This window comes from Phoca vitulina, unplaced genomic scaffold, assembly GCF_004348235.1.
Source record: "Phoca vitulina isolate PV1807 unplaced genomic scaffold, GSC_HSeal_1.0 scaffold6, whole genome shotgun sequence".
Classification (NCBI taxonomy): Eukaryota; Metazoa; Chordata; class Mammalia; order Carnivora; family Phocidae; genus Phoca; species Phoca vitulina.
In genome coordinates, this window is record NW_022589709.1 from 39,671,028 (window position 1) to 39,686,407 (window position 15,380).

At 36.6% G+C, this 15,380-nt stretch overlaps 1 protein-coding gene across 5 annotated transcripts in view; it reads right to left on the bottom strand.

Annotated features, from left to right (window-relative positions):
- The window catches only part of POLR3G (RNA polymerase III subunit G), a 96,034-nt gene that overhangs the window by 22,071 nt on the left and 58,583 nt on the right, over positions 1-15,380 (bottom strand). For all 5 annotated transcript variants that reach the window (XM_032404019.1, XM_032404014.1, XM_032404016.1 and 2 more), the window contains 3 exons: positions 11,797-11,946; positions 9,173-9,302; positions 2,011-2,067 (listed from right to left, as the gene is read on the bottom strand). In XM_032404019.1, the coding sequence (XP_032259910.1) occupies positions 2,011-2,067; positions 9,173-9,302; positions 11,797-11,913 (304 nt within the window). In that variant the 5' untranslated portion in view covers positions 11,914-11,946. The remainder of the gene's footprint in view (positions 1-2,010; positions 2,068-9,172; positions 9,303-11,796; positions 11,947-15,380) is intronic.

The following is a 15,380-nucleotide window of genomic DNA, read 5'->3' on the forward strand; positions in this document are numbered from 1 at the left end:
CGACAGAGAGCATGAGAGGGAGGAGGGTCAGAGGGAGAAGCAGACTCCCTGACGAGCAGGGAGCCCGATGTGGGACTCGATCCCGGGACTCCAGGATCATGACCTGAGCCGAAGGCAGTCGCTTAACCAACTGAGCCACCCAGGCGCCCCTACAACATTCTTTCAACAGCTACACAGTATTTATCTAATCAATTTTAAATACAGAAATTTTCATCACAAGAAAAATAATGTAAGAAAATTTTTATGAAGAGTTATTCATGATACATTGTTTGATAAAAAAAGTTTCTAAAATAATATGTATATAATCCCATTAAAAAATAAACCTAACATATAAATATCTTTATATATTTAATATTTGTGCAGAGAAACCTCTAGGTTGGGAACAAAATATTATAACCATTCTTTGTGGGTGTTAGGATTAAGTTTTCTATAGTTGATATTTTTCAAAAGTTAAAATATGTGACCATAGTCCCAACACATGCAAAATTAAATAAACAATTCTAATAATTATCCAAAAACTTTATAATTAAAAATATAAATAGCTACGGAAAAGTAAATTCTCTTTAATAAATAATTTTGCCTGGGGGCATCTGGGTGGCTCAGTCACTTGAGTCTCAGACTCTTGGTTTTGGCTCAGGTCATGATCCCAGAGTTGTGAGATCGAGCCCTGTGGGGAGTCTGCTTGAGATTCTCTCTCTCCTTCTCCCCTGCCCCACCCCCTGCATTCTCTTTCAAATAAATAAGTAAATATTTAATTTGCCACTTACTTTTAATTTTCTTAAAGAATTATTTATTTATTTTAGAGAGAGAGCGTACACATGAGCGGAAGGGATTCCTCGCTGAGTGTGGAGCCCTATGCAGGGCTTGATCCCACCCCTGAGATCATGACCTCAGTCAAAACCAAGAGTCAGATGCTCAACTGACTGAGCCACCCAGGGATCCCACTTTCTTTTCTTTTTAAGCACAGAATTAATCAGAAAAATGAAGCAACATGAGAATGGATTAAAAAATACTGCCTGCTAATAAAAACTCAGTATATTTTATAGAAAGCATTTGTATCTCAAGCTATTTTACCTGAACTAATAAATCTGGCTTTGACTATATTTCTACTTTTATAAGTGATTCATAGATGATCACGAAAAAGTATGTAAAGAGAATCATTCAGGAGATAAATATTTATGATGTGGCAGATATGAAAGATCTGAGATAGGAGAGTGTTGAAGGAAAATCCAACTTTATCAATGATCCACACTGAAAAGACCACTATAACCCATGCAAGCAATAATGTTATAAATGCCATTTATGCTCTTACATAAAGGCAGTTTCCATGAAACACCAAGGACAGAGAAGTCAAAGGGAAGTGAGTTAAAATGAGAAGACCTGGGTTCTAGTAGTACTGTCCAAGTCACCCTGATAAATCACTCCATTTCTATGGCAACATTTCTTTATCTGCAAAATGAAAGCGCTGGATGAAATCTCTCTAGCCTCTTCCATCTTGCCTCTGTCTAAGGAAAATTTGTGAACGTTGAAAAAAACTCTCTTAGATATGTTTCTATTGAAAAGGCATCTTAACAAATAAAAGTAGTCTATGTCTGCTTGAAAGAAAGGAAGATCCATGATTTGGGCTTAAAATATCCTTTAACTAGACTTGTTTTCTCCTCAAAAGCTTAAAATCACTCACAAACACGGAATTATTATTGGTACTGTAGATTAAAATTGTGATTGTGGCAAATGGAAATGGAAAGCCAAATGGGTTTGGCAAGTCCTATTTTATAAAAAAGTATTTTAAGAACTTCAAAAACACTTTAACTCTTCCTTGTTACAGTATAAAAGTCTTTTTATTCTAGTTTTCAAAGGATATACATTACTAATTAATTATAGGAAAGGAGCCAGACTATTTTCCTACAGTGAAAATTCCTATGGTGAAAATAGAAAATTTTCCCTAAAAAAATATGGGGTAGGGAGATAAAACTTTAAAAATTATTTTAATATTTTCAGTTTTATAATTACCTGGTATCCACTCCTCTTTGTACACCTTCATGTATCTTTTACTATATCTTTCAATATCTAGAAAAAAAAAGAAGTGTTCATTAGAGAAGTCAAGAATAAGCCTGAACGTAAGCCATTCCTTAAGCCGTAACTGAAAACAGCAGATAACATCTTTTATTTCGGGGCGCCTGGGTGGCTCAGTCAGTTAAGTGTCTGCCTTCGGCTCAGGTCATGATCCCAGAGTCCTGGGATCAAGTCCCATGTCGGGCTCCTTGCTCAGTGGGGAGTCTGCTTCTCCCTCTTCCTCCCCCTGCTTGTGCTCTGTCAAATAAATAAATAAAACCTTTAAAAACAAAACAAAACAGGGGCGCCTGGGTGGCTCAGTCGTTAAGCGTCTGCCTTCGGCTCAGGTCATGGTTCCAGGGTCCTGGGATCGAGCCCCGCATTGGGCTCCCTGCTCGGCGGGAAGCCTGCTTCTCCCTCTCTCTCTCCCCCTGCTTGTGATCCCTCTCTCGCTGTGTCTCTGTCAAATAAATACATAAAATCTTTAAAAAAAAAAAAAAAGTCATTGTTTTTAAAAACAAAACAAAACAAAACAAAACAACCCCCCCAAACACCTTTTATTTCACACATAGGGAATTTCCTATATTTGTACATAATGTGTTCCTGAACACCTATTGAAAAGTTCAATAAATATTACAAGTTTAAGGAAGTGGCAAGAAGCAACTGGGTATGAATGGCCGGGGGTGAGCAGAGACCTAAACCCTGATCATGGTTTTTAGAATCAGACAACCTGACTCATCTCTGAGAATATTCACTAAAGCCCAAAGCCAGGTCAGGAAGCCACTTACATATACAGGCAAGTAAGCCTTCTTGTGACACTAGCCTCCAGCTCCCACACTTTAAATCTTATGTAACTGGGATGTATTAACTACCTAAGTGGAGATGGAAAGCTGTATGCTCACCTCCAGTGCTTGATACACACATTAATACACAGGCTTCTCAGTGAGCTACTCTTCACAACCCATTGAGGAGGAGAATGGGGAAAAGGGTAGGAGTAGCTAGGTTTGGACTTGATGGGGTATGAATGAGCAAGCTGCAAGTCTTCCACACCAACTACTGACAACTCTCCAGGGACCTTCTGTGCTTGCCCAAAATGGGAGTGGCTCTTATTCTCCTTCGCCAACTCTGCCACAAGAAACTCCCTTAATAAGGGCCCAAACCCTTTCCTAGCAACTTAAGTTAGCAAGGAACACCATCATGCCATAGCCTGAAACCATGGTTCATCATAACATGTGGTTTAGGAGTATAGCCATGAAATAGGGAAGTTAATACAAAAGATGCAAACATAAAAAACAAGACCCAAATATGTACCGATTTCTCTTCCATGTTAAGAACATGATTCCAAATAATACTAAGACCAGAGTGTTAAACAAAATTAACTAAAATAAAGAGTAGATCAGTGAGACCCAGAAATCAAGCTTTTCTAGCTATTTAACTGTTTTGACTTCAATCTTGCTCTCAAGCTTTTCATCTGTAAAGAGAAGTCAACACAGATGACAGATTTGCATTTAAAAATTTTCTCCACAACAGATTGCATATTTTGGAAAAATTTAACCTTTAGTAGTAAACTTTAGAAGAATAAGCAATATTGAAAACTACTGAGATCCAGTTAAAAAGAAACAAAGGATTTGAATAGACATTTCTCCAAAGAAGATATGCATGGAAAAAAGCATATAAGATGTTCAACATCATAGTTATTTTGGAAACTCAAATCAAAACCACAATGAGACACCACTTGATACCCAATAGGATGGCTATAACCAAAAAGGCAAGGGTGTGGAGAAACTATAACCAACAAGTTTTGGGAACGGTGTGGAGAAACTAGAACCCTCATATATTGTTGGTAATGTAAAATGGTGCAAGCACTTTGGAAAACAGTTTGGCAGTTCCTCAAAATGTGAAATATAGAGTTACCATATGACCCTAGATAAATACCCAATAGAAATACCATATGTCCACTCAAAAACATGTACATAAATGTTCAAAGCAACATTACTCATGATAGCTCCAAAGTGGAACTGACCCAAATGTCCATCAACTGGTGAATGGACAAACAAAATGTGGCATATACAAACAACAGAATACTATTCAGCCATAAAAAGGAATGAAGCATGTTGTACCATCAGTGAACCCTGAAAACATTATGCTAAGTTAAAGAAGCCAGTCACAAAAGGACACATTTTATGATTCCCTTTTTTAAAAGATTTCATTTTTCATTTTTAAGTAATCTCTACACCCAACGTTGGGCTTGAACTTACAACCCCGAGATCTGAGCCAGCCAAGCATCCCTATGATTCTACTTATATGAAATGTCCAGAAGAGACAAATCACTACAGACAAAGCAGATTAGTGGTTGCCATGGCTAAATACAGGGGAGAATGAGGGGTGATACTAATAGGTACAGGATTTCTTTTCAGGTTGATGAAAAGGTTCCAAACATCAGAGAATAGTGTTGGTTGCACAATTCTGTAACTACATCAAAAGCCACTGAATTGTATACTTTAAGAAGTGTATTTTAGGGGCGCCTGGGTGGCTCAGTTGGTTAAGCGACTGCCTTCGGCTCAGGTCATGATCCTGGAGTCCCGGGATTGAGTCCCGCATCGGGCTCCCTGCTCAGCAGGGAGTCTGCTTCTCCCTCTGACCCTCCCCCCTCTCATGCTCTCTCTCTCTATCTCATTCTCTCTCTCAAATAAATAAATAAATAAATAAATAAATAAATAAATAAAAGAAGTGTATTTTATATATGTGAATTTTATCTCAATAAAGCTATTATTTAAAAAGAAAGTTATTAGAAATTATAATAAGAACTTAAGTATACTAAACTCAAATTTATGTTCCATTCTTTTCCTGGTTTTGAATGTCTATTTACCCAAAATGGGCAATGTCTTTTGAATGCAGTTAACTGTGCATCAACTGTGCATTCTAGGAATGGATGTACAGTTGTCATGCACAAACTCTGAATATATACATTTCATATATCCTGATTCCAGATTTCAAATATATCTTTATTAATAAATTCTAACTTGTTACTTCTGGTTCTTCTCACACTTGCACCATCAAAATGATTCTAGATTAGAAATACATTTCTAATAGGTTCCAGCTTATCATTATTTCCAATTCTTCATCTTATACTCGCATTGCCAAATGTAATACTTTAAAAAGCTTTGACGGGACGCCCGGCTGGTTCAGTCAGTTAAGCACCTGCTTTTGGCTCAGGTCATGATCCCGGAGTCCTGGGCCCAGCATTGGACTCCCTGCTCAACGAGGAGCCTGCTTCTCCCTCTCCCTTTGCCACTCCCCCTGCTTGTGCGCGTGCTCTCTCTCTCAGACAAATAAATAAATAAAATCTTAAAAAAAAAAAAAAAAAAGCTTTGATGGCTCACATTTGTGTTGAAGTGAGGATGGCCCAGCCATCTTCTTTGGTCTATAATTGTAAAACATTTTCATTATTAAATTTATAATTACCAATTAACATGATCAATCCAACAAACTGTTTCGTTTCTACATAACCTATTTCCTTTTGATCATCTTTGTCCTTGCCTTTAGCATTTGTCCAGTTACAAACTACATCAAATAACTTTTGGTACATAAACACCATAAAAAAAAATATATGGTCACATGTCATTTCAACAAACAGGATGTTCCCAGTTCTTATCACAAAATATTATGTGACGAGGAGCTTTTCAAGGACTAATGGTATGAGAATACTGTATTTCCTTTTTATTCTTAGAGATATATTGTTTACCCATTGACTCTTGAGTTTGAGAAAATTCATCTAGAATACTCTCATCTGAAGACTCAGAGATTTCACTTATACAATCAATTTCACGATCATTGTTAGTGCCCAAAGAACTGCTGCATCTACATTCATCTTCTGATTTGTCTAGTGCAACACCTTCCTCTGTCAGTTTTCTTCTCTTTGCCATTATGGGCTGAAAATGAACAATTCTGGATTCTCAATTGTACTCTATGAAAACAAAAACAAAACCAAACAAAACAACTATAAAGACAAGTCTCTCTAGACTTCTTTTATAGCTTCCTAAAAATTAATGTAATACTTTGGGCAACACAAAAGAAACACTAAAGGATAATGTAATAGTGATTTATTTCAATACTGCACCATCCTTCAAGGCAACTTCATCATTCTTCCTTTTTTTTTTTTTTTAATTATTTCAGTCTTTTATTTTCCAGGATGGGGGGGATAATTCACAAGTAATGATAAAATAGTATCTATGCTGATGAAATAGCAAGATGTTTAAAGATGAAGGAAAAATAAGATCACTAAGATTCCAGAATGTATTTAGATTTATAAAAGGATACAACAGGCCAATATGGTAATGCTAAGATAAAATGAGTTTTCTTCCTTTATTTTTTCATTTAAAAAAGAAATTATTTAAAGACTTTATTTATTTATTTAACAGGGGGAGGGGTAGAAGGACAGGGAGAGAGAGAATCTCAAGCAGACTCCAGGCTGAGTGCAGAGCCCGATGTGGGGCTGGATCTCACGACCCTGAGATCATGAGCCTAAAACAAGAGTCAGACGCTTAACTGATTGAGCCACCCAGGTGCCCCCTTTCTATTTTTAAAATAAATTCTCTTTGTTCTTTGGAAGATCTCTATTAAAAAATAAAAGTTATGAATATCAATCACTCCTCAAAAATAAACTCAAAAATCAAAATCGGGTCTCCTGGACCCTGATGGTACATTGACAGTTAATAAAAACCAAACTATTCATTAACAGATCTTGTGGCCATACTGCAGGTAAATGTGTAATTCCTATTAAGCTTTTGAAATTCTAAAAATGGCTTACAGAACCATCACAACTATCACGCCTGTTTTTACCTCATTGGACCCTAGTGGTTCAGGAACCTGAGCTGGGAACCATTGGATCAGATGCTCTCCATACGCCCTTGCAGCTATAATCCATTAAAGTAATAATATTTATCGGTGTTTTTCTTTTATTACAAAGATAACAAATTTCATGTAAAGAAAATACCAATCATTTCTATAATTCTATCCAAGAACATTATAAACAAATTGTGAAGATATCACAACAAGAAATATTTTCATTCTATGCCCTCAGTTCTTTGTGATCTCAATATCCTGAGCCACTAGCCACTTAATTATCAGGAAACCTTGACACCTCTTACCCTTATTTATTTACATGAGTCCCTAAGTCTCTCTTTTCTAAAGCATATAGGTGGTGAGTGATAGGACAAGGCTGCTGAAGCTACAGTGATATAACACTACCCAGAATAAGCTCCCTCTGACAGTTGCATACTTCTGTTCAGCCTGGCCAATTCTTTCTCATTCGTGGTGTGCATAGTACATAAACACTTTATATATATGAATACACACACACACATATATAAGCATATATATATATATAGTAAATACTATATTAACCTATACACATGCGTATGTGTATTTTTTTTTTAAAAACTTCATTTTCAACCATAGTTTTCTAAAAACACATTACATCAGAAAAGAAAAGTAAACATGAAGATTTTGAAGGAGAATGTACTTGTATCAATTTGGAAAATTTTATACAAGCATTTTCTCCAGAAAGAAAAAGAAACAAAGATTCCTTGTATTTTTAAATACTTTGTGCAATTATCAAAGATAAAGAGCCTCTTAATCCAGGTACAAGCCAACCACTCCCAGAAACCAGCAAGAAAATTATGTTCCTAATGTCCCTATTTAAAAGACTCACAGATATGCTTTAATAAAATGATATACTTGTAAATTAGACCTGTGCTTTAATAACGACCACATTTAGTTAAGTAAATCTGTTCCATGGTCTAGACTAATTTTAAAAAGATTAAAGTATACCCTACACTATTATTTTTTCCACTAAGAATGAATGTTTATTAGTTCATTTAATCTTAGTTTTTTAAATCTTTAAAATGAGAGCTTTAATTTCATTTTTGAATCAAATAGATAAAAGCATGCAACATAATCATGAAAGTAAAAAAAAATTCAGTATTTTTAAAAATGTCTTATGAAACCATTATATCAACTTCAAGCAGCTATGTTTGAAAAATTCAATGAACATGTCTAAAATGCTTCTTATAATTATAAGCACATATATTACTATATAAGACTTTGTTTTTGACTCTTAGCCAGTTCTAAGTCTTTTACAGAGAGTGAAAATGGAATGCATTTTTAATACTAATGGAATAAGATGATACTATATGAATTTCTCATGCTTTAATGATGTTGTTTTGGGAACTCAAGGATGATATCGATCTCTCTAATTTCAACATTCAAGGGCAGAAACTGAAAATCAATATAGATCTACTATGCTAAATAACTACTCAGGAATGGGTTCTCTTCCTCTAAAACCACTTCCCACTCCCTGGGACTGTCAAGCTTCTCTAACTGTAATTTCTCCTCTCTGTCCTTGGCATAACCAATGAGTACATGCTTTATGCTTCCTATTATGTCTGATATACAAATAATAAGCCAAAATACAGTCAAGGCTTCTAAAAATTTTAACCAAAATATTAAATAATCAGAGACTTACATAAGGATTTATGGATAAGGATAGTAATCATTGCAGTATATACATATATGAGCAAAAAACCACTTTAAATCTAACAGCAGGCAACTACTCACAATAAATAATGTTATATACACACAATGAAATACCACATAGTCATTAAAAATCATATTTTCCAAGAATACTAAGGATATGTGAAAAGGCTAATAACATGCTATTGGGTAAAAAAGGAAGATACAAAGACTATGAATCCAATTTTATAAAAAGAATACACATATAAAAGAAAAAAATCCAGAATATGCAATAAAATAGTAATAGATCTCTAGACGTAAGCATTATAGGTGACTTTTATTTTTTAATATTTTTCTGTTTTTCATAATTTTCACCAAACACATAAAACTTCTCTTGAAAGGTAATTTTAGAAATAAAATATCAAAAAGTTTAAAATACATTTTTCTGTTAAATCAACATTAAGTATGCTTTTTCAAGGTAGTGGATAATTTCTGATTGAACTAAATCAAGCAATCATTAAGTGCATTAAATGACTATATATCTTATATAGAAACACTGTTTCATCTGTATACATTCAGCCACATAATCAAAGATTCCACTACCCACCTTGTTTTTCTTCAGGTGTTTCTATGTAATAAGGCATTCTTTTCATAGTTTCTCTCAACTCCTGTTTCAAGGCCAGCATATAATCTTCACCCTCTCCTGCTTTCAGTGGCACTGGTTTATAATCTGTATCCTTTTTAAGAGACAATTTTTTTAATAAGTTAAGTTTTTAAATATCCCTTTTGTCTATAATCTGGAAAATGTCAGTTTTATTGAAAAACTACATTTTATAGATACTAAGTTTTACAATCAACTGAAAAGATGCTGAGCTTTTGTAATCTATTTAACCTTTTAGCCCATTTCCTACTTTGCTCTTATTTTAGAGGTAGGAAAGAAAGATGCTTAATTTTCCTACTGACCACACCAACAATTATTTTGTTACATAGTCTGTTGACCGTGATTACATAGTTTAGAACTCAAAGCACCAGAATGAGAGCAACTGCTTTGGTTTCTTATTAACCTCAGTTAGTAGTGGTGGTATTAGTGGGAGCAGTAGCTTAAAAAAAAAAAAGAATAGAAGTAGCAGCTATTATTTAGCAAGTGGTTACTCTGACCCAGATGTCCTCAATATTCAACATCCATGATCCCATTTAAACTATCATCAATATTTTCCCTTTGACAGTAAATAAACTGACAAGTGAACAATCTATAAGCTCACACGACATGTAAATGACAAAGCAGGAGTTTGAACCTGCATCTTCAATTTTTTTTTTTTTTTTAGACAGGGAGAGAGTGTGCATGTGCATGTGTGTGTGGTGGGGGGTGGGGCACAGAGGGAAAAGGAGAGAGAATCCCAAGCAGGCTCCACACTCAGTGCTGAGCCTGACCCAGCGCTTGATCTCAAGAGCCTGAGATCATGACCTGAGCCGAAATGAAGAGCTGAATGCCCAACCAACTGAGCCACTCAGGTGCCTCTTGACGTCTTCAATTTTAACGAACTACACACATGCACACATATGTATATTATGTATATATATTCATAAAATATATGTATTTATTAAAAAGTGGGACCTCAGGTTATGTAGTAAAGACATTTCTTAAAAAAAAGACATTTCTAGTATCAGAGCAAAGTATAGGGTACATTTTCAAAATTTCACTCTGAATTTGTTCATTCATTCTACAACTATTTATTAAGTGCTTTCTATAAGCCAGACATGGTTAGACAACAAGAGACACCGTGATGAACTAATCAAACTTCCTGCCCTTATGGAACTTACATTCTAGGGGAGAAAAACACAAGATGTAAGTAAACAACGAGGAAATACACAATTTCAGGTAGTGATAAGTGGCATGAAAACGAAGCTGGGTAGAGGAAAGAGTGACGGACAGAGTACATGGAGGCTGGAGGTATTGGTCTAGACAAGGGTGAGCACACGTGACCTCTAAGGAAGTCACATTTGAGCAGGCTCTGGATAAAATTAGGAAGCCATCATGGAAAGACTTGAAAACAGACGGCTCCAGCCAGGGAAACCAACACAGGAATACGTCTGCGAGAACAAGGAGGCCATGACGGCTAAGGAGAGAGAAGGTCAGTGACAGGAAAAGTTAGACATCAGCAAGGCCCTATCCAATAGAGCCAGTTTGCCAGCAGTAAGGAATTACAATTTTATTCCAAGTATAAAACAACATGTCCTAATATTCCCAGTGTTTAGAAGTATCCTCACACATGGAGAAGAGCTTGTTTTAAAAGAAATCAATGTATAAAGTGACATTATGCCTATACATGAGACGTGTATTGTTGTTTCAGGCTATTTACTAAATATCAAAAAGGCAAAATACCAAGAGCAAAAAGTAGAGACTCCCTGTGGAAGACACCTAGATCCCTAGATACATTTGTTCAGGGTCCTCTACTTACATAAATCTTTTGACAAGGGACTTTTCCCTTTTGAAATAGAGGAAAGATTCCTAGATTGAGGGGTATGTGGTTATTTACGATTTTTTCATTTTTTTATATCGTAGCACATACACACCTGGAAATGTAAGCTTAGATTTTAAACTAAATGTAAAGTGAAAGCATTAAATATTATGCCAATTGAGTTTACAGCATACTCATTAAATTTAAAAGCAACACTAAATGTAGTAGGAACACTTAGATGTTGAGAAACAACAACAAAATTCAAATTGACTTTTTTAAAAATAGAGAAATAAGCAAAAAAAAAAAAAAAAGTTGAGTAGGGACTAAAAGACCAAATGGTATACTAGTGAGAAAAATCAAATCCTATAGATACAAGATGAGAGGAAAATCATTAAGTGAAAGTCTGGTAGAGTGAGGACCATTGGGGACCACTGTAAAATCTGACCTGACTTTCAAAAATATTATTTTGATGTTGGAATACATCAAAAACACAACAGAAGATGCAGGAATTGAAAAAAAATTCTTTCTTAGTTCACATAGTACTGAGTATATTCAAGGAAAGGTGACTACAGTTTTTTCTGTGTTTTAGGAAAGCAGTGTTAAAAATCAGAAAGAGGTTCAGGGAAGCACACAGCAGTGAAGCACACCCTCTTTTACTTTCTTACATTTAAGATTTTATAATGATATCCTCTATTCAGTCCTATATAGAACTTTAATCTTCTTTGAAACATGAAAAAACAAACCGTGAGAAATCCACTTTTACTGTACTTACAGGAAATAGTGGAGGGGGTTTCAATACTACATCAGGTAACTTTTCACCTCTGCCAAATCCAACTGCTTCAATATTAAAGGTGTAAGCTGCACGTCCGCGTCCTTTACTCCCAGCCATCAGAATTAGTTATACCAGAAAAGTAGGCAAATTCTGAAAGACATCATGTAAAAAAGGAAACCAACATAATTTTAAAGCAAAATATAAAACTCTGCCCATTAAGTAGCATGGCCAATTTAAAATACTTTTGGAAAGTCCAACTTGTAAAGAAAGAACCACATGATAGACTGATTTCTGGACCCCTCACACCTAGTCATGCCTGGGGGTGACAAGAGGATGGCCTCAACTATCTCATCTCGGCCCTGGGTGAACAGCTGACCCCGGCTGGGTCTCCTCTAAGATGCCACCCGGACCACTGCACAGCCAGCTGACGCACTTCTCTCCACCCCTCTGTGATTTGGCCTCAAGATCTCGGACACTTGTGAAAAGTGTGGACAAGGAAAGGTCTGGCTGAGGAAGACAGGCTGCCTTGCTTTTTCATTCAACTTGAAGACTATCATTAGTCACGTACAATATCATTAGTCATATACACTTGAGATTTTTAAATGAATTATTTATCCTAGAATTTGAGTGTTGGAAAGAATCCTTGAGATCTAATCCAATGTCCTTTTAGAAATGGGAATGGGCTCAGTAAGACTCTGAAGTATGTCCAAGCAAAAACAAAATTGTTTTAAGTTCAGAGAAAAACATCTGAAATAGTTAAAGGTACGATAAACCTGTCCTCTTTTCAACTTTGGGGACAACAGTGATGTCACCTACTCAAGTTCTGCACTGAATTTCTGAATTGTCTGAAACATGATTATACTATAGTGTGAGAACTGCTGGCAGAATATTAACAGGGATCCCTACACCAAGGCTCTTTCATTACAAGTCTGCATTTGACTGCCGTGATGATTTAACACACATCCTCTAAATCTCTTTTCCCATTGATAATACGGTGTATCCTTCAATCCTGCAAGCCTAACAAAGCAGTGATATATCCTCCCATACCACTCAACAGTTCCCCTTTCTTTCTTTCCTTACCGTTATTTGTTTGAAAACATGAGGTCATTTCCTGGACAACGCTTCTCCAAATTTAAGGCACATGAGAATTACCTAGGAATCTTGTTAAAATGCAGAGTCTTTCATTTGGCCGAGAATCTGCATTTCTAATAAGCTCTATGGGGATATCAATGCAGCTGGTGTGCAGTCCACAGTTTGAAAGTAGCAAGGCTGTACATTCTCCCATTTCTAAACCTGAGGAACTGAATCCATGAGAATGTGGTTTAATGCATTCCTCTAGTCCCTGTATTTTCTAAGTAGAGGTGTACTCAAATTTGAGTTAAAGTTTTTGCAAGAACACTTAAAAGAGATGCTCTGTTTTTCCTACTGCATCACATGAGGATGCACATGAAGTCTCTCTCGGTGATGTTCTCTGGTCAGTGGGTCAGGTGCTATCAGTCTGTTTCATCTAGTATAAACTTCCCCATCAGTTTCTACCTAATGATTTTAGCAGCCATTGATGATTGTAGTCTAGATTCATTATTCCATTATGGACTGTAATTCTATTCTTTCTATATCTACTAATTGGAATTCTATCAGGAATCAATTCCCCTCATTCACTATTTAGTTACAATGAAGCACAAGTTATATAGGAAAGGTACTTATTTTAATAATCAAGCTCATTCCATCTGTCCACCATAAAAGAGAGGGATAATATCCAAATGGCTGTGTTTCATTTGCTGAGTCACTCAAGCATACGCTTGCACACAAAGCAAGTTTCCCAAGTATGAAAACTGCTGAGCAGAAAGACATGCCTACACCCTAAGAAATGAATTGTGGGAGCCCAGTAGGCATGGTTGAGACCACTGGACTTAATTCTAATCTGGGATTTGCTACTAAATAAAATTAAGAACAATTCCAGGTAACATTTCCCAAAATGCCTGATCATGAGAATTACCTGGAAATCTTGTTAAATATACCGAATCTCATGTGATCCTCAAGTATTCAAACCTACACCAGAATCTTTGGAGGTGGGCTCTAAGAAACAGTTGGGAAAACTCACCCTAAAAAGAGAGTATATCAGCTACCATTGCTTGATGGAATATCCCTTGAGAAATATCAAACTCTGCTGCCTCTAAACTTCCACATTTACCAAGCACCTCTGGGTGTATAAATTGATATCATTAGTGAATATACTGCCCTTGGCAGAAAAATCAATCCTAGCTCTTGAGCCACCCTTAATGATTACATGGCATTCTGGTCTACAGATTCATCTCTTTTTAGTTTGGCTATTATGAGTCAGTAGTCCCATACCTAGAGAAATTGACAAATTCATTTTCTTCTCTTGCAGAGCTGAGAAGTATTTCTTGGACTCCAGTAACTGTCTCATAGGGAACATGGCTCACAAGTGAGGCCTAAGCCTCAATCTTTGGAATTCTTTGAGTCAACCACTCCCTTGTTCTTTTTTCACCCTCCCAAACTTCTTGAATGACAGGCTTTTTTTTTTTTTTTTTAAGATTTTATTTATTTATTTGACAGAGAGAGAGAGAGACAGTGAGAGACGGAACACAAGCAGGGGGAGTGGGAGAAGCAGGCTTCCCATGGAGCAGAGAGCCCGATGCGGGGCTCAATCCCAGGACCCTTAGATCATGACCTAAGCCGAAGGCAGCCACTTAACGACTGAGCCACCCAGGCGCCCCTGACAGGCTTTTTTTAAACCAACATCCCCCATTTTCTCGTTATCCAAATCTTCCTCTACTTCATATAGACCAATTTCACTGAGTCATTCATTCAACCAATATTGAGCATTCCAGGCACTGTGGCAGGACCCAGAAAGCTTTGAATAAAACCTTGTCCCTGTCCTAAGAGCTTGTATTTCAGCAGCTGAAAGAACACAAACATGTAAACAAATAAGTGTGTAACATAATGTATGTATTCTTGTTGTGGGTTGAATTATACCCCCCCCCCCCCACCACTAAATATGCTGGAACTCCTAATCCCCAGTACCTGTGAATGTGACCTTCCTTAATTGGAAATAAAGTCTTTGCAGATGCAATCACATTAAGATGAGGTCACAGTGGATCAGGGTAAGCCCTCTTCCAATGACAGGTGTCCTTCTAAGAGGGAAATTCGAGAAGAGAGACACGCACAGAGGGAAAACACCATGTGAAGATGAAGGCAGAGATTGGAATGCTGCAGTTAAAAGCCAGGAATGGCAGACAGTGCCAGGATGCACTAAAGCTAGGAGAGGCAGGGAGCAAATTTTTCCTTAGAGCCTCCAGAAAGAACAAACCCTGCCCACACCTTGATTTCAGACTTCGGGCCTCCAGAACTGTGAGAGAATAAATTTCTGTTGTTGTAAGCTGCCCAATTTGTGGTAAAATGTGATAGCAGCCCTAGGAAATCATCAATACAGTTCTGAAGAAAAAGAAATCATGGTAAGGGGATAGAGAATAACAAAGGGGTATGGTAGTGGCTTTTCACAGAAGGAAGGGCTTTCTGTGGAAGATAAATCTGAGCAGCATGCTGGAGAAGGCCTGTGAGCC